Consider the following 20,135-nt stretch of genomic DNA (forward strand, 5'->3'; position numbering starts at 1 on the left):
TTTTAGGTTGGAGGCGTGTAAAGTTATGTAGGAGGCGTGTGAATATATATAATTATGGTTGAATTTTTCGTCTTTAATTTCTGTCGGCTGAACCTGGCGAGTCGCCAGGTCCATTGAGGCTCGAAGCTGGTGAGTCGCCAGTACCTCTCGGCAATTCTCGGTGCAATCCTGGCGGGTCGCCAGGTTGATCTTCATGCGAAGCTGGTGGTTCACCAGCTTGTACGATTTTTTATCCCTTTTAAGCCGGATCCTTCCTTTTGCTCTTATAAGCTCATTTTCAATCTTTTTTTTTTCTTCGTATTCTTCACAAAGTGGTCAAAATATTAATATCATAGAGAAATAGATATAATTATATCTCAAAATACAAAATATATGACCAAAACCAAACAAAACTACTCTAAAGTATGTAAAATCCAAATATATCAGTAGATTGTAAAACAATCTAAAGTATGTAAAATCCAAATATATGACTAGATTGTAAAACAAGTGAAGATCTTTAGAAACATACCATAAGATAAAATTCTAAAGTAAAGAACAATTGTGATGTGGCCAATGTCGCTTTTCTCGAAAGTTAACTCTAATAAAGATATAGTGAATTGTGACTGACCATAATATTTATTTTTCCCATTTCTTTTTAATTGAAAAAACTCTCACTATGTCCCTCTCACTTGGTGGCGTATATAATTAATATACCACAGTAAAATGAATTTCTCGAAACAATAATGAAGGCATGTGGTGTACATTGGTGGTATTGTAATGACAAAAGGTAAGGAATTAGCCCAAAAATTAAACGGCGATACCAACCCATCAACCACAGAAAGAATATGAGTATTAAATAAAAGAAGTAGCATGAGTGATCCACAAAGTACAAGACTGAAGTCTCATTTTCCCCGTGTGTAGTGTGTATATAAATATGGATATGCACATCGAAGCATATGCCATTACGTGAGTGACTCACCATCTAAATACCTCGCACCTTCTCTCTCTCTATCTAATCTAAATCAAACAGAAATACATAAATTTAGCCATGGCGAAATCTTCATCTCTGGAACATGATTTTTTCGCCATGGATAAAGGATCTACTGCTCTCCCACCGCCCACCGCCGCCCCCGTTTTTCAGCGCAGAAGAAGTTTTCGAGGTTTGTAGAAATACTATAAAATAGTACTCCATCCTTTTATCTCTGTCTCTCTCTCAGACTATATGTATACATGTGCAGATATACAAGGTGTTATAACGAAGATGAATCCGGAGGTGGTGAAGAGCGTGATTGGGAATGGCGCTTTTGCGAGTCCTTCTCCCAAACTTAGGTACCTAACCATATATTTTCTTCCTTATTTCATTTCCTGTATTTAATTCATTTTTTTTTTTGAATTACGTAGCCTGCGGTGTGGGGGTGATGACAATAGAGCTCCAATGACCATTTTCTACAATGGAATGGTTTCTGTATTTGACGTCTCTCCACGCAAGGTGCGTCATTTTTCACACATACCTAAGATTCTTCAAATTTCTTTTTTTCAATTCTTATTTATGATCGGAACAGGCACAAGATATTCTCAAAGTGGCTGATCAAATGCTTCCTTCTAAATCGCCCCAAAACTTGGACTCCAATTCTAATGGTGAAACAAATTTGCTGGAATCTTTCAACGGAGGTTGGTTTCGCTTTTTCACTCATTATTAATTTCTACTATTTTGGTAATACTTGAATGGATATATGCAGATTTGCCCATATCAAGGAAAAATTCTCTGCAAAGGTTTCTGCAGAAGCGAAAGGAAAGGTTAGTATTATTGTTTATGATAAACATTTTTCTCGAAAATTATACTCACTACTACCAAACAACCTATAATATGCCACCCCATATTTATTTATAGTTAATTAGCAGCGGCACCATTTAATTCGGGATTAAAATTATATGATTCGGCGGTTTAATCTTTCCTTCTTCATGTTGCCGCCGGCTCATTAATAATCCTATATATTGTTCCCTCTTTTTTTGATAATCCAAGTCTGAATTTAAATTTTTTCAGGGTTGAACATTGATGAAGAAGTAATAACATTATCGTGCAAAACTTAAGGTCGACAATTCTGTTTAATGCTATGTGTGAGACAGAGGAGGAGTTCCTATATATTTCTAGTAGTTGTTAAAACCGAAGCACTAAACATGTGATAAAATTGGAATTTTAAATTGGAAGTCAATTAAATAGTAAAGCAAGTGACCACGTGGGTCAAATGTAATTAACGCGGTTTTGAATTTGAATGCAGGCTAATTACGGGGTACCCATACTAAGATGGTTGCTGTGGAAGGAAAAAAACAAAAAAAATACATAATTATTTATTCTAATTACTACTTTGAATCTTTGGTGGTTGGATCCGCAAGAAGCACGTTTTTAGGTATTAGTTTCGTCGCACTTTCATGGGTTGGCTTTTTTCTGCGCCAATTTGTTGGCTGCAGTTTCTTGGTTTAGTCATGTTCATAGTGTGGAATGCTACGACCACTTTTTTTATTTTATTACTAGTAGATTACTACTATTAAATTACAATATTGTTTGTGCAGTGTAATTTCTTGCAATTGACTTTAGTGTGTGCTATAAATATGATGAACTGATATTTGCCATCTATACTTAAAAGAAAAACCAAACTTTGAACAAGCGCCTAATTGTTGACCAATTCAACTGTGGAAATTTTAATGTATCTAGATTTTGAGACATGTGGTTTTCGTGTTCTAGATCGACATAATTAATTTAGGTTTTCCGCTGATAATAATTCATGCACAATTTTATTTTGATTTGACTTGCTGAACTAACTCAATAGGAACGTGTCGTGAGGAATTAGTCTTATAAATTAAATACACATTTTAATACTATGATCTTCCCCTCCATATGAGGTTACGTTATCTTTGATCAAAAATAGTAAAAATCATATATTTTCATTTTTCTTGTTCACCAAAAATAATTCTTATAATAGACAATATACATAACAAAATTGATAAAAATATGAAGGAGATAGAGAGAAAAAATGTAAACGGATAGTACTAGTTATTCTTTTGGATCAAATTAAAAATGTATAGCACAATCAAAAATTTAAAATTATTACTCCATTTGTTCCACAATAATTGCCATCATTTTCTAATTTCGGTCTGTCCCATAATAATTGTCACACTTTATTTTTCCTATAAATTGTAAGTAGGTCTCACATTCCACTAACTCACTTCACTCACATTTTATTATAAAACCAATATAAAAAAAATGGTCACACATTCTACTAACTTTTTTAACCAATTTTTCTTTATATTTCTTAAAATTTATGCCCACAATAAGAGTGAGAATTATTGTGGGGGAGATGAAGTATTTTGTAAGTGTTTTTGTTACTACTTTTTTTTCGATATGGTTTATTATTGTTTAAATTAATTTTTATTCAAAACTTTACAGTTCTGAGTTGCGATAAAAAAAGAAGGCAATGACTTGATTTCAACATAATATAAGGATCTACTTTTAAAAAGTGTATATCTAACTAAGTGCAAAGATCGAAAATCGCAATATTACTCCATTGATCAGTATATGTAGGAATAAAGTCCAATACTCGTGTACTCCACTATTTAGATGACGAAAGTTGGAGCTCATTTCGGTAACAACGAATGTTGAAACTCATTTCGGTAACAAGTGATGAAGCATATGTAGTACGGAGTAGTATATAATTTCACAGGCTAATACGCATTTTTTTTCACAAGTTAACATGATTCAATTACTCAAATTGTTTTCATATCAATTTCATACGATCAAGTAAGTAGAGAGTCCATGTGGAGTGATCATGGATGGATTGTTGATAGCCAATGGAATAGTTTTGTGGATCAAAAAATTCCGAAAGACGTATGACTCCGTACAATGGGACTTCCTAGAGGAAACAATGGCAGGGCATGGATGGAGCATTGGATAGGCGATAGCCAATGGGATGGTTTTTCTGAAAAATGAAACAGGGTGTAATTAAGCTAGTATTTTTTAAACTCGGGCCTCGTTCAAATCCAAGCTCATTTCAGGCCAGACTGAGCCCATGTCCGACCCACCTAAAAACCATCATTTTAATTGTTTTATCTTCTATGCAAATATGTACTACACTTTGTAGAAAGTTATGTGTATATTGTGAATATATGATTTGTACAATTTTTAATTTATGATACTGAACTTCTTAAAAAATTAAAATTTAATTTGGTGAGAAATTAAAAAAAAAATGGAGAAATTATAAACACAGTCTAGGTTAGGCTGTGTCTAAACTTACAAAGAAAAAATTCTAGCCCAAATCTGACCAACTCAAGTCATGGGCATTTGCGTAGCCCATCGAGCAAACTTTAATAATCTTGGGCTGCACTAAACAAACCCATTTTGCAATGGCAAGCACAAGGTAGTTCATTAAGTAATGGAGCCACTGTTGAGGACCCTTGGAACCCAATTTTTCCTTTTGTGATAGGACTTGTATGTTGTTCCATGATCAATGGACAAATGGGCGAGTATGGTTTTTAAAGGTAGTTTATTTTTATTTAATCAACCAAATTTGAGATTTAAAAATTTGTCTCTGCCTATTTCATTTATCTTTCTTCATTGTTCCTATGTGCGAAGTTAAATTAAAAGAGCGAACTACATAAATAGTACCTGATCTTTCACTTTCATACGTAAATGGTATCTGATCTTTATTTTATATCGTTTTTGGTACCTATAAATCACATTTTTGGTACTTGATGCAATTTTCTTCCCAAAATGTCCTCTAAACAAATACATTTTCTCATTTATGTCGTAAAGTATATTTTAGGTATACATAAAATTAGTACCAAAAGTGATATTATAATACCTTCTCTCATTCTCCTCACTCTTTATACTATTATTATTAATCAATATTAATATTATTATTTTGATGTTATAAATTAATAATTAATTTATTTTTAATATCATTCAAATATAGTTAATTATAATTATAGTTATAATTATATTTAATTATTATAAAAATATTATTGTTATAATACTAAAAATAGCAGTAATTAATAAATAATTATAGTATAATTATATAAATTATGAATCATATAATATTATGTAATTATAATTGTGAATTATATTCATAATGATATAAAGAGTTGAATATTTTTAGTTAGGTGTTTCAATCTTAAAATGAGGATAAAGTAATTTAATAAAAAATATCTAATTGATTTAATTATTTTAAATAATTAATTTAATTAGATATTTTGTTCTTGATTTATGTTATGAATGCAATTGATGTATGTATAAAAAACTAAAAGGAAAGAAAAAAAGAAGATAAAAGAAAAAAGAAAGAAGAAGAAATATAAACTAAGGAGAAAAAAAGAGAGAAGATAGAAAGATAAAATACTAAAAAAAGAAGAAAATGAAGAAAAAAGAATGAAGAAGAAACTAAAAAAGAAATAAGAAAGGAAGAAAAAATAATCACACATTTGGTACTATTTAATTGAAATTTCCAAAAATATCCTCCATAACAAAAAAATCACATCTTTGGTACCTGAGGTTACTTTTGTCACAAGGTACCAAAAAACATACTCCCTCCGTCCACAAACAATAGATCACTTTTGCCATTTTGGGACGTCTACAAAAAATAGATCACTTTCTTAAAATGGAAAGTTTATCTCTCATACTTTTTCCACTTTTTCTTCCCTCTCTCATACTTTACTCACTTTTTCTCCCTATCTCTCTTACTTTACCTACTTTTTCTCCTCCTCTCTCTTACTTTACCAATTCTACATTAAAATTCATGCCATACACAAAGTGATCTATTTTTTATGCACGAAGGAGTATAAAATAAAGACCAGGTACCATTTATATGCGAAAATGAAAGATCGGGTACCATTTACGCAGTTCACTCAAATTAAAATATAAGTTTTGAAAATTTGTGGAAATTAAGTTTGATTTCAAAAGAAAGTTTAATATTTAAATCTTCTTACGTAGGATTCTTTGTTCATCAAGACATCTCAAGTAAAACTCATGAATTGGAGTATAAAATTTGACACCTTATATAATAGACCTACGACTTTGTGCTATGGTATACATATTGTTAATCTAAAGTAGGTGTTGTGCCGAGTAATCTTTAATCCTTGATTTTTATTCTACAAAAATTTAATACTATAGAAAAACATTTTCGTATCACTAGATGATAAACTCTAGTCGATCCCGATTAGAAACGACATACATACTAATTTTAGCACGTCGTTTTTTTGGTTTGACCACAGATTTTCCGAACCTGTCTTCAGCGGAATCGGATTAATTCTATTCGATTGGGTTTGTGGATTAAGACTAAAAGTCTCTAAGCAGATGATAGAGACCCATGATCTCAAGATCATTATAGCTCATCACTGCCAACTATGCTACGACCAATTGATTTTAGTAAGATTTTTTTTCACAATTTGTTCTATTTAGCTTAAATGTTCTATATACAAACACAATTCTATAATAATATTGGATTACAATTTTATTAGACCCGTTCGTTTGCCAGTAATAATATAATTGATAGATTACAATCCTATGTTTGGAAATATCAATAAAAATTGTTAAGATTCCCGAACTTATAATAATTAACTGAATTCAATTAATCAATTTGACATAATAAAAAATACTTAACTAAGTGTCGTAATCTCGTTTTAATTTTTAAAACAATAATAATATGATCCACAATTTTTTATTTTACATTAAGTTTGATTAATAAGTTATAAATTAAAAATATAATAATAAGTTGTTCTTAATTCTATCAATACTATTACTTTAATTTGAATAAATACATTAATATTTTTTTATAAGTTTTTAGTCGATAACATAGTATATAACAATAATAAATAATAGAAGATTCATAATGAAGTATGATTCATAATTTGAATTATAATATTTTTGTAGTTAGTTATAATAATAATAATAATAATACTAATAATAATACTAATAATAATAATAATAATGTTACATCAACATGGTATGATAAAAAGTACCCCTGCATTAACTTTCTAAATATGTACAACTCCTGAAATTGTACTCCAAAAGAGAATCTAAGAAAAGTTTGAAAATTAGAATTCTGGAAAGTTGCACTAATTTGATTGTTTTCATAATTTTGATTATTTTTCTTGTTCAATTAAAAATTAAGCAAACATCAGAAGTTAAAAATAAAATATTTTGTTTAGGCATAATCATGACACAATTCCTCAATTTTTTAATTTTACAATATAGCTGTATGTATGCGTATGGACAATTTGATGTTTTTATTATATACAGCCACACATGTTTTATAAATTCGATTAGAACATATAGACACACCCTGTAACAAAACATTTTGCATAGTCTTTTCTAATTTCTAGTAGTATTATAATTTGTGTAGTTATTTAATTAATATTTTAATATATGAGGAGTTGTTGGATTCTGCATAGTGCGTTCAATAATTCGTTATGTGAAATGATAGTAGCAGTAGCAATTTTAAAAATTCGAGAAAAAAAAAAATGAGACCCAGTATTCTTTGTTGAATTCAGGTCAAATTTGGTGCGCAGGCTGAGGGTCAACCCCACCCAAACCCAACCCAGTGTTCCCCCAAATCAAAGAACCCTTCTCAGCCGATACTCCGCCTTTTCCTCTCCTCCTCCTCCGCCTCCGCAAGGATCGGAAACCCTCATACCTCATCTCAATATTTCCCCATATTGTAAAACCCTCACCTACTCCTCTACTCATCTCCGCTTTCCTCTCTGCCCGTCGCGGAACTAAATCGGAGTATGTCTTCTATCTTAATTATATCTACTTCCCAAATTATTTGTCTCCTCTCTGCCTCTGCTGTTCTCATGTATGAGCTTTATTGTTAGATACTAGATATAATTCATTCTGACGAATTATTACGGAAAATTCCTACTCGAAATTTACTTTTTGGATGTGTGAATGTATTGATCGTAGTTTGCTAATATACCTTCTATTCTGTGGTTAGCTTGCATCTTATATCACAGGCAATTATTTATTTTCGTTGTAGCAGGGAAATGGAGATATCTTTGCTGAAATCACTCCTCAACAGCATCACTAGTTTTTTACAATTATCCACTAGTGAAAGCATACAAACTGAACCAGTTCAGACATATCACCCAAAGATTGAGGAGATTTTGAAGCTTCTAAAGCCAATACTTGATGCGATTGCTGATGCTGAATTTGTCTCCGATGAAATGGTTCAAGGAGCATTTGCTGGAATCCTACAATCTGTTGATGAATTGAAAGATATTTGTGAAAATTGGCAACCATTGATGAGTAAAGTTTACTTTGTACGTGATTAGTTTTTTTTAATCATAAGTTGAACATCTAATAAATTTGTTGTATAGTACTAGAAATTAACTTTGTACTGGTTGTTTTTCTGGACATATAGGTTTTACAAGTTGAGTCACTTATGTCAAAGATTAGAAATCATGGTGTGGATATTCTGGAGTTGCTCAAGTCATCTGATCAATGCTTACCTGATGAACTCAGCCCTGCATCTCTTGAGGTACTGTTTAATGGCTAAAATCACCTGTTACTTTTCTATGTGTAAGAGGTACGTATGATGATAGATGGTTACTTGTTCTCATAGTAGTCTTTATGTGTAGCAATCTGTACTGAAAATCAAGCATGTGGAATCTGAGCAAACTTCGTCAATAATCATGGGTGCTATCAAGGATCATGTGGAGGGTTCTGGAGCCAGTGCAGAGAGCCTGGCAGATGTTGCTGATTGTTTGGGATTAAAGTCAAATGAGGAACTTCTAATTGAGGTTGTGGCTCTTGAGAAGCTGAAGGAAAATGCTGAACAAGCTGACAAATCTAGTGAAGTTGATTATATAGATCAAATGATTGCCCTGGTCAGCCACATGCATGACCTCCTTGTTATGATGAAACAGTCAGAAACCTGTAATCCTGTTGCCATACCTCCTGACTTTTGTTGCCCTCTTTCACTTGAACTCATGACCGATCCTGTTATTGTTGCATCTGGGCAAACATATGAGCGGGCTTTTATAAGAAGGTGGATAGATCTTGGGCTTACTGTCTGCCCAAAGACGCGACAGACTCTGGCGCATACAAATCTTATTCCTAATTACACTGTCAAGGCTCTCATTGCAAATTGGTGCGAATCGAACAATGTGAAGCTGCCTGACCCAAAATCAATCCACTTAAAGCAGCCTTCTTCACTACTTGTAAATGCTGAGTCTGGTGGTGTCAGAAGAGGTAACAACTCTGGAACTCCTGAAAGGTCTATTGGTTCTCCCTTAGTGGGTTCTGTCCCATCGATTGCCACACGAAGAGATGGAACTTCCCCATCTCATCCACGTTCATTGTCTGAGGATTCTTTCGCAGAAGCGGCTATAAATGGAAATGTGTTGGATATAGAAAGAATGTCCTTGAAAAGCTCTGAAGATAGGTCAGACCATTCGGGTGAGAGAACTTTGAACTCAGGTGGTTTGGGTCTTATGTCCCCATCTAGAAATGGTGGAGCTAGTGCTGATGTAGAGTTACCTCAGGGGCATAATCGAACCAATTCAGCGTCCAGTACACATTCAAATTCTAATATGTCGCAGGGAACAGCAGCTGATGGCAATGAAGTAGCATCACATGCTTCAGCGTATGGTAGTGATGCTTCTGGTGAGCTTAATGCTGAGTCTCGACCTGCTTCTAACTTAAGTGCTCCACAAAGAGACACTGATGCCCCTTCTAGGCTGGAAACAAGACTTCGTGGCCAAGCAATATGGCGTAGGCCATCAGAAAGATTTGTCCAACGACTTGTTTCTTCTCCTACTGTGGAAATGAGGCCTGACCTGTTAGAGGTTGAAACTCAAGTCAAAAGGCTGGTTGAGGATCTTAAGAGCAGTGACATTGATGTGCAGAGATCTGCTACGCACGACATTCGGGTTTTGGCTAAGCATAACATGGACAACCGAATAATTATTGCAAATTGCGGGGCTATTAACTTATTGGTGAATCTACTACGCTCAACAGATTTGGCAGTACAAGAACATGCTGTTACTGCTCTTCTCAACCTATCAATTAATGATAACAACAAGACTGCCATTGCAAATGCTGAAGCTATTAAACCCTTGATTTATGTCCTTGAGACTGGAAGTCCTGAGGCCAAGGAAAACTCTGCTGCAACTCTCTTTAGCCTTTCTGTGATGGAAGAAAACAAAATCGAGATTGGGCGATCAGGTGCAATCAAGCCTTTGGTTGACTTACTGGGAAATGGAACTCCGAGAGGCAAGAAAGATGCTGCCACTGCACTGTTTAACTTGTCCATCAATCATGAAAATAAAGCACGCATAGTGCAAGCAGGCGCAGTCAAATATCTCGTTGAGTTGATGGACCCTGCATTTGGGATGGTTGATAAGGCGGTGGCTGTTCTGTCGAATCTTGCGACTATTCATGAAGGAAGGACGGCAATTGGTCAGGAAAATGGGATCCCCGTTCTGGTTGAAGTTGTTGAGTTGGGGTCTGCAAGAGGTAAAGAGAATGCAGCTGCTGGTCTTCTTCAGCTTTGCACCAACAGCGCTAGATATTGTAATATGGTTCTTCAGGAAGGTGCTGTTCCCCCATTAGTGGCCCTCTCACAGTCTGGAACACCGAGAGCCAGAGAAAAAGTAAACTCACAATCACTCTGTTACTTTACCGTTGCTGCTCATTTCTTAATGTGATTATTTACTGTATTTTTCGCTCTTGCAGGCACAGCAACTTCTTAGCTACTTCAGAAATCAACGCCATGGTAATACGGGCAGGGGTTGATCCGTGTGTTGAAGTTGCAAATATTGTGGTAAAAACTGTATTAAATGTGTAAATTCTGAACTGATGTTAGATCATGTACGTGTCTTGGCTTTATTTTCCCCTTGCTCTTTATTTTTTCATTCCCTTTCCATTTGTTCTCTATATTGAAAGAACGACTTATTAATTTGTGAAAGATTGGTGTTGAGTTTCTCAAGTTATCCTGTATTCGTTTGATAGAGAAAAATAATACTAGTGTGTATTTTGTAAGCTTCTCTGGACTCTTTATTCATACAGTTTTGGGGGTGCCTTTTCCATTGTTAAGTCTGTGCATATGTCTACCTTTTGGTCTAGGGAGGTTGAGAAATTGTGCCACTTCATTTTTTTCCTTTTTGAATAATTCTTTCTCACTTCAAAAAGAGTATGAACATTTGGTTCGGCACAGATTTTAATGCATAATTGAAAAAGTAAGAGAGAGATAAAAAGAAAAAAGTTTTTTAAGTATTGTTAGTAGAGAATGGATCCCATCTAATTAGAGAGAAAAAAGTTTTCAAAATTAGAAAGTTCATACTTCTCAGGGACGAACTAAAAAGAAAATAGTTCATATTTTCAGGAATGGAGGGAGTAAGTAGTTTTAAAGGTATAACCTGTAACTAAGCATATAAAACGACAAAAGGTGTATGATCAAATACTAACTAAGTTACGGTAATAACTAATAACTAATATCAATTTTGTATGTTAAAAACATAACACAAAGACATAAATTTATCAATCTTCTTGTGTTGATAAACTTATGTCTTTGTGTTAACATTTTAAATTTACATGTTATTATTAATATAATTATATCTTTGTGTTGATAATTTTAATACACAATATTGAAAGTTATTAGTTATTACTGTAAATTAGTTAGCACACTAATGCAACCCACGAAAGATGTATGGAAAGTTTATATAACAAAAATAAATAATGCTAACGTAAGCTCCATGAGAGCGGCGTTTATATAAGGCTTATCCACTCAAATTTATTTTTCACACTTTTCATCTTTATCTTTAGTATTTTTCTTGCAATATGAGTATGAGTCCTAATGATGATAACGGTTCATTCGACGAGGATGTATTTATTGGAAGTGGGCGACATTTGTGAAGTCAATATCTCGCTCAATCGATCTTAAATATGTTCTTTTTGCGCATAATCGAGAAGGTGTTTGAAAAGGTGTTGAAAGAATATTCAGAGTTCTACATACATGTTTCGCCATCACCAAAACTCTAGGGTGAATATGGTTCCTAGAAGTGTTTTTGAATATTCAGAGAAGATTACCTACTGCAAATCGTGATCCATCTCCTAATACACACACAAACATAAGTAATGGATCCCACCATCATTTATTATATTTGTGAGTGTGTATTAGGAGATGAATCACGATTTGCCGTAGGTGATATGATTATTGAAGACAAATGAAATACGCGATTAACTGGTTCAACAAAGAAACAATCGGCCCATCAAACTCCGCCACTACAGCTAATCCCACGCACCAAGGTGTGCCGCCACCATTATGTGAATATCTACGATGTCGGGAGTCGTCTCGCAATGCCACCGCCCACGACGTACTCCAACAAGATCTAGTTGACTACATTAGGACAATCTTTGGCCACAACATATTTAGATTATGCGCAATAAAATGTAATTTTAGGATTTCAATTATGTATTTTTCGTCTTTTAGTAAAAATGTAATTTTGGGATTTTAATAAATTTTGTAATTTAACTAAATTAAGATAAATAAATTACAACACAAAATATAGAAAAAATGTGAGACCCATGAATAGCTTAGGGTAACCATGGTTGATTGTGAGTATTATTTCTTGAGTAAGGAATGAGGCAAAAATACATCGAGAGTTCGAGACATCCGAATATTCAAAGAAGGGAATGATTTAAGGACATGGTTGTAAATGACATGAGCTACTTCGAATGCAGAATACTCCCACCATTAATAAAAAATAGACAAGTTTTACCATTTTGTGTATTTTGTGGATGGAGGGAGTATTTGCTTTAAAAGTTTTGGATGCTGAAACTGATCTTATCTTCAATATTTCTCGTTCTATCTCAAAATCCATTCACCCGAAACTGATCTGCTTCCATTTCTACTTTCCGTAAGCGGGCCCGGGCTTTTTCCAGCTGTTCAATGGCTCCCCCACGCAGTTCTTTTGAATTCCGAATAATATTCAAAATCATCTGTTTTCGATTATCTAATAAATCACTTAATGAAAGTAGATTATCTTTCCGTTCATTTTAAAACTTCTATAATCCCTTCCCGAACCAAACATGAATCTTTCGATTCATTTGGCTCTCACGCTCAATTACTTGGGGAGTACTCGTTCTGAAAAAATGATAGTAAATAATTCAAGTGGAGAAAGTGTAAAATAAGAGAGATAATAATGTAGAAAATTATTGTTTTGCTTTTTCTCCACTTTAACTAGTATTTATTAGTAGTATATTTTTTTTCAATTCAAAAAAATTAATGTATTTCGCTTAAAAACAAAAATAAGGGAAAATAACCATAAAATATTGAAATTTAATGTGTATAGGAAATACCTTCTTTTATTAAAAACGATTGTTCTTTTAAAAATCGATTTAATTTGCCACACGACACGCACAACATCAAGTTTAATTTAGAGAAAAATTAGAAAAAAATATATTTCTTTTATTTAGATTAAAAAGTTTGCGAATTTTTGCACACGTTAAGGCATAATTTGGTAGCTTTATAAAATCACGTTTGGTAGGCATTAAGAAATATCAATTTTATTTTTTATGTTGTTTGATAGAGTTTCAAAAATAATAGATTAAAATATATAATGACAATATTATTCTTTAATTAATTTTCATAATAATTAGGGTTCTATTTAAAATTAGACAAAAAGTTGCCTCCATCTCCAAGTAGCCTTCTTCTCCATTACTTCACTTTCTCAACTCTCAACTCTCCATTATACATTTCATCACTCCACTTCTCAACCATTTTAATCCCACTCTCTCCACTCATGAAGTAGTTCTCCATCTCCAAATTTTCTAAATATAGACTCCTTTCATTTCCTTAATTTACAGTCCAACAAAGTTGCAACGGAGGTATACAAAATTTTATGTATTAATTTCGTTCCTCTTTCCCAATCGAAATGTGTATTGTTTGTTTTGTGCATTAATCGGTTCTTCTCGTCGTTGGTTAGGCATGGCTGAGAATCAAGGTTCAAAAATGATAGTCAAAAGACACAAGGTATAAGATTATGTTTGACACTACACAAGAAAGCACATCTCTTTTATTCAATTTGATTGAAATAGGTAGTTCAGCGAAAGCATTGTTATTCCAAGAAAAGGCTGTAAATATGAATAAGCTGTACACCTCTAAAACACATATCTGAATAAAAGGTATATGTCAATATTCTCATTTAAATTTCAGTATTATCCAAGAAAGCATTTCTCTGTTATTTAATTAGATTGAAGTAGGTAGTTCAACGAAAGAGTTTTAGTGTTGTATTGTTATCTTCATTTAATTGAGAATAAACGTTTCTAGTCTTTGTGGATGTAGGTTCCGTAGGTGGTAGTGATTAGGGCTGGGGAATTATACCGAAATACCGGAACACCGGACTTACCGTACCGAAAAAATACCGAAAATACCGTTTTTTCGGTATACCGTAGTTTTCGGTACGGTATAATACCGTACCGATCTCTATCAGATAATGGTTTCGAGAAACGGATACCATAATAGGGCAAGGATGGAAGTCAGATAATGGTTTCAGAAACGGATACCTCTTCAAACTTGAAGAGGCTATGAAACGGGAGTTCCCTAACACTGATTTAAGGGCTACCCCTCACATTTCATCAAAAATTACTACGCGGAAGGGGAGTTACTCCTCGCTGAGGGATATTCTTAGTCGTAGCGGAATTGGATTCAATCTCAATGGCAATCATAGGATCGAGTGTGAGGATGAACAATGGGAACAAATCATCAAGGTATTGATAATAAGTAATAACCAAGGTGTTTATTTATTCATTTTCGATTATTACTTTGTTCCACTAAATTGAGGCGAGAAATCGTAATATATTTATGGGTGTGAGTTTTTTAGATTTATTTATAATATTATCACTCTACGGATTGACTATTTTTTTTTCCTTTATGACTTAGGTTGATGGAAATGTTAGATCTATGCGTAACAAGTCGTGGCCGTATTAGGAGGATTAGAAAGAAAGATTTGGCCATGACCGAGCGAATGGCAAGAACGCTGTAGATATTCTTGAAGCTATGAATGACCTAGATGTAAATGACAACATAGGGAACATAGGAGTAGATGGTACCGATTACCATGTCAACCTAGAAGACATTTTGGCAAACAAGAATGCTAAAGATACTGCTCCCAACTATGCAACGGAAGACACCCAAGGCAAGAGAGATGGTTCACCTCCAAAACGGTCTAGTAAGAAGCGGAAAGCAGGTGATGTGATGGATGATTTTTTTGATTTGTTTACCAATATGCACAAGGACAACAATTCCCGAATGGAGGCCTTGTCCATCCATCACATCATCTGCTTTCTGCTTATTACTAGACTGTTTTGGAGGTGGACCATCTCTCTTGCCTTGGGTGTCTTCCGTTGCATAGTTGGGAGCAGTATCTTTAGCATTCTCGTTTGCCAAAATGTCTTCTAGGTTGACATGGTAATCGGTACCATCAACTCCTATGTTCCCTATGTTGTCATGTACATCTAGGTCATTCATAGCTTCGAGAAAATCTACAGTGTTCTTGCCATTCGCTCGGTCATGGCTAAATATTTCTTTCCAATCCTCCCAATACGACCACGACTTGTTACGCATAGATCTAACATTTCCGTCAACCTAAGTCATAAAAAAGAAATATAGTCAATCCGTAGAGTGATAATATTATAAATAAATCTAAAAAACTCACAGCTTTAAATATATTACGATTTCTCACCTTAATTTAGTGGAACAAAGTAATAATCGAAAATGAACAAATAAACACCTTGGTTATTACTTATTATCAATACCTTGATGATTTGTTCCCATTGTTCATCCTCACACTCGATCCATGATTGCCATTGAGATTGAATCCAATCATGCTATGACTAAGAATATCCCTCAGCGAGGAGTAACTCCTCTTCTGCGTAGTAATTTTTTATGAAATGTGTGGGGTAGCCCTTAAATCAGTGTTAGGAAACTCCCGTTTCTTAGCCTCTTCAAGTTTGAAGAGGTATCCGTTTCTGAAACCATTATCCGACTTCCATCCTTGCCCTATTATGTCCTTCAAAGAAGCTAGTAGGATTTTTTCTTCTCGATAAGTCTAGTCATGTCTTGTGTTTTCACTCTTGGGCTTGTTACGCCCCATATCATTACCACCTGCGGAACCTACGTCCACGAAGACTAGAAACGTTTATTCTCAATTAAATAAAGATAACAATATAACACAACACTAAAATTCTTTCCCTGAACTACATACTTCAATTAAATTAAATAACAGAGAAATGCTTTCTTGGATAATACCGAAATTTACAATGAGAACATTGACATATACCATTTATTCAGATATGTGTTTTAGGTGTACAGCCTATGCATATTTACAGCCTTTTATTGGAATAAAATGCTTTTGTTGAACTACCTCTTACAATCATATTGATTAATAGAGATATGCTTTCTTGTGTAGTGTCAAACATAATCTCATAGATCGTGTCTTTTGACCATCTATAACCATTTTTGAAGCTTGATGCTCAGCCATGCCTAACCAACGACGAGAAGAACCGATTAATGCACAAAACAAACAATACAAATTTCGATTGGGAAAGAGGATCAGGAACGAAATTAATACGTAAACAAACACTAGAAATTTTGTATACCTCCGTTACAACTTTGTTGGACTGTAAATTATGCCAAATGAGAGGAGTCCTGTTTAGAGAAAACTTTGAGATGGAGACCTATTTCATGAGTGGAGAGAGTGAGATTAAAATGATTGAGAAGTGGAGTGATGGAATGAGTAATGGAGAGTTGAGAGTTGAGAGTTGAGAAAGTGAAGTAACGGAGAAGAAGGCTGCGTACCTTTTTCTCTAATTTTTAATTATTATGAAAATTAATTAAAGGATAATATTATCATTATCTATTTTCATCTATTATTTCAAAAACTCTATCAAACAATATAAAAAATAAAACTGATATTTCTTAATACCTATCAGATGTGTAGAGTAGATTAGTAATCACATTTATTAAGATAATTTATATGGATATATAATTTTATGCAATCGGCAGCATGTTTTCTACTCCTATCTCTAATACTCCAAATTCAGATGTTGGACATTTTTGCAGCAATGGAGATACGCCGGCTGTCATCGAATATCCCTTTCCAGTTTCCACAGCATCTCAACTGTTTAAACCTATTGGCTCGCTATTTTTGTTTGAATCTGCACTTGGAATATGATGCTCTAAAATTGTTCGATGAAATGCCAGAAAGGAATGTTGTTTCGTTTGTTACTAGTACTTATGATTCTGGGATATTCTCAGTCCAAAGAGTATGATAAATCTGTAAACTTATTCCTTATACACAAGATCAATAAAGATTTCTATTAAATATTCCCATTATATCATGTGTTGAATAAGTAGGAAACCAAATTATGGCTACAAGACTTTCTATACACTATTCAAACATCCTCAAGATATTTTTGCCTTTAAAGGAACCAGCTGTATTCCTTACTACTGTTTTCATCCCTTCTTAATCCCTGTTTCTACATTCACCATTCCTGCTGTTTTTAATACTAGCAACTGTTATGATTAACTCATGTCATGGCGTCACGCTGACATTCATTTTGTGCTTTTGGACCGTATATCCATGGAAACTTAGCACATAGAGTCTGGATTTGATATTAATTTTACCGATTTTTATCGGAATATGAGATCATTGATTGAATACTACTTGGAAATGAAAAGAGGATCTGGAAAATGAAGGTGTCATTCATTAGTTAATACACACAGCTTTTCAATATTGTTCAAATCTGACTCTGCTCTATGAATATGAGATCATTGATTGAATACTAGTACCTTGTAGTTGCATCGCAATTGGATTGTTTAGTGTAATACATGATCATCACACCACATACTGGTGGTGAGTCTACAATCAAGTCCTGGCAACAATTTACATGGTCTTCTGAAGTCTCCAAAATCTTAGAGGTACCGAGGTAATTTTTCTGGTAACATACAATTCTACTTTCACCAGTATTATAAGTCATTGTTAATAATAATGGTTATCCATTTTGCCCTGTTAGATCTAATCCTGTTTGAGAAAAGTAATTACTCTTCTGTTTTGGAGCTCAAAGTAATTTGATATGTCCTACAAACTTTTACCATATATGGTTCTTACTTAAGTTTTTCTATTTTAGAAGTAAAAACTTATTGTTCCATTATCCCTTATGCTATATTACTTGGGCTTTATTGTTCATCATTACATGTAAAATGAAACTTAATCAAATAGACTATGCTCTTTGCTGTGGTACAATAGTTCAAAGTTACATATGAATTTGTTGTCTGTTTCGGACATCTAGTGACGTTCACATGTATGCATGACAGATATAGGAATGACTGAAGTAGGTACATTTAGGAAGTGTTTTAAGTCGATGTCGCTGAAAATTTAATTTAATTTGAAGTATTATTTAGATCTGTAAATTTTTCTGATATTTACGATCGAGTGTGAATACTCTGTTTCTGATTCGGTCTGAAAAGAGTTTGGTTTTGTTTTCTTTGTCAACGTCTTACTCTGAAAATTATCAGACTATTGAATGACCACTTTTGGACACCTGATGGTCAATTATGTGTGTCGTTTAAGATTGCTGATGTATGGAGAGTGATTAGTATGCCTACTTGCCTACCTATTGTCTCCGACTTCTAATTCAATTTTTTGATGTTTCACACATGACCCGTATTACACATGAAACATAATTATTTTGATTCATGTATTCCCTATCAGTGATGGGAAAATTCACCACAGTCACTTTCTTCAAAATAAGCTAATAGAATTAATAAAGTTTCCACTGAAATGCTTCAAAACAAAGTAAAATTTAGATTCTTGAAGGTTATAATGTATTTTACTTTACAAGAAGATATTGGTGTATGTATATTCTATGGTTGTTTGATCGTCATTATTGACTAGATATTCTCTTTGTGATCAATACTGACTTGTAGATGAATATATAAGGAAATTTCCAGATTTGAGTGGATAGAATATGATTGTATACCTAGACCAAAGAAAAGTTATTTCCAAGATCCTTCCTTAATCCCACTATTTACTTGTAATGTGGTATTCGATACGACTCTTCGTCCAATATCTTGTTCTTTCTCTGTGATAGTTATATACCCCTTATGATTTTCTATGTGATTTTGTGTCACTGAAAGCAATATCTTATCTTACTATTTGGTTTGTTGTTACATTCATGCTGCACAAACATTTGAAATTCCAACCGCAGATAGTTAATCAAATATACCATAATAAGATGATAGCAAGAATATGAATCAATACAATTAATTTCTTAAAAGTATGTCCACTGAAGATATTTATGTTTGAAACTGATATTGAATTTGTTGTTTGTGTCCAGCTGAAATTTTATATCCAGCATTGGAGATATCAAATTTACTGGGTGTCCCTTAATTGAAAAGTGTTGGGCGTCGTCTCCCCTAAGGCCTTTTATCTTTATTTTCTCTCTTTATCCGACTAAGGCAGAGACATGAAGGATGTCATTGTTAGGGCTAGGACTGGCTTGAATCCTTATATATTAGTAGTACATGAGGAGATAAGAATCCTAGAAAATGATTGATTCCATAGCATTTCTTCTTGGAAGAATATTAGGAATTCTTCTTGGAGTGATGCAGATGCAGATGCAGTTTTAGGAAAGCAGATTTGAGCATACAACTAAACACAACCATAACCGCTTTCTGTATCTGAGATGTATCATAACATAAGATATAAATCAATTGTCAGACTTGTGAGCCCATACATATATAGGCTTAATAGTGTTTGTGCATATATATGGTTAACACAGCACTCCTTTTTTTCTGCATGTTTCCCATGCTCTGAACTCATAGACTCTCCTTAGCTATTCTAGTTAGCATAGATTGTATTTAAACAGAAACTCATCAGAATAATCAGATTATGCAGGTTTATCATCTGAAAGATTTGGATGCGCTAAGCATGCTTGGGTTATTCTTCCATTATCACTATGTGTGAAGAAACAGGTCTAAAAGATCATTACAAGTAAGAACTGGTTGCATCTATGCATGCTTGCTGTTTGTTGTAACACTATTTAAGTAGAAATGAATGGGATTCATACATAAAAATGTATTCAAGTGGAATGAACTTTACACTCTGGT

At 33.6% G+C, this 20,135-nt stretch overlaps 2 protein-coding genes across 3 annotated transcripts; both read left to right on the forward strand.

Annotated features, from left to right (window-relative positions):
• Positions 1-910: 910 nt before the first annotated feature.
• LOC125204678 (protein TIFY 9-like) lies at positions 911-2,612 on the forward strand. Its single transcript, XM_048103384.2, has 6 exons — positions 911-1,139; positions 1,218-1,308; positions 1,381-1,468; positions 1,542-1,650; positions 1,719-1,776; positions 2,259-2,612. Exons 1-6 carry the CDS (start codon positions 1,028-1,030, stop codon positions 2,281-2,283), a joined length of 483 nt encoding a protein of 160 aa, XP_047959341.1. The 5' UTR covers positions 911-1,027; the 3' UTR covers positions 2,284-2,612.
• Positions 2,613-7,540: 4,928 nt separating this feature from the next.
• PUB4 (RING/U-box superfamily protein with ARM repeat domain-containing protein) lies at positions 7,541-10,952 on the forward strand. Of its 2 annotated transcripts, none has more exons than XM_048105048.2 (5): positions 7,541-7,750; positions 8,001-8,283; positions 8,385-8,501; positions 8,602-10,617; positions 10,700-10,952. In XM_048105048.2, exons 2-5 carry the CDS (start codon positions 8,008-8,010, stop codon positions 10,757-10,759), a joined length of 2,469 nt encoding a protein of 822 aa, XP_047961005.1. In that variant the 5' UTR covers positions 7,541-7,750; positions 8,001-8,007; the 3' UTR covers positions 10,760-10,952. The 2 variants fall into 2 exon arrangements, with proteins under 2 accessions (XP_047961005.1, XP_047961004.1); XM_048105047.2 differs by having other exon boundaries at positions 7,579-7,750; positions 8,004-8,283.
• Positions 10,953-20,135: the final 9,183 nt, after the last annotated feature.

The sequence above is a fragment of the Salvia hispanica genome, chromosome 6, assembly GCF_029641045.1.
Source record: "Salvia hispanica isolate PSC_SH4W2 chromosome 6, Shi_PSC_v1, whole genome shotgun sequence".
Lineage (NCBI taxonomy): Eukaryota > Viridiplantae > Streptophyta > Magnoliopsida > Lamiales > Lamiaceae > Salvia > Salvia hispanica.

What these genes read in the sequence shown, in the direction of transcription:
- PUB4 (XM_048105048.2), top strand. Translation starts at nt 8,008, where the DNA reads ATGGAGATATCTTTGCTGAAATCACTCCTCAACAGCATCACTAGTTTT. An exon ending in TCAGCCCTGCATCTCTTGAG is followed by an intron (nt 8,502 to 8,601) that starts GTACTGTTTAAT and finishes CTTTATGTGTAG; the next exon opens with CAATCTGTACTGAAAATCAA. An exon ending in CACCGAGAGCCAGAGAAAAA is followed by an intron (nt 10,618 to 10,699) that starts GTAAACTCACAA and finishes TCGCTCTTGCAG; the next exon opens with GCACAGCAACTTCTTAGCTA.
- LOC125204678 (XM_048103384.2), top strand. Translation starts at nt 1,028, where the DNA reads ATGGCGAAATCTTCATCTCTGGAACATGATTTTTTCGCCATGGATAAA. An exon ending in TTGACGTCTCTCCACGCAAG is followed by an intron (nt 1,469 to 1,541) that starts GTGCGTCATTTT and finishes TGATCGGAACAG; the next exon opens with GCACAAGATATTCTCAAAGT. An exon ending in GCTGGAATCTTTCAACGGAG is followed by an intron (nt 1,651 to 1,718) that starts GTTGGTTTCGCT and finishes GGATATATGCAG; the next exon opens with ATTTGCCCATATCAAGGAAA.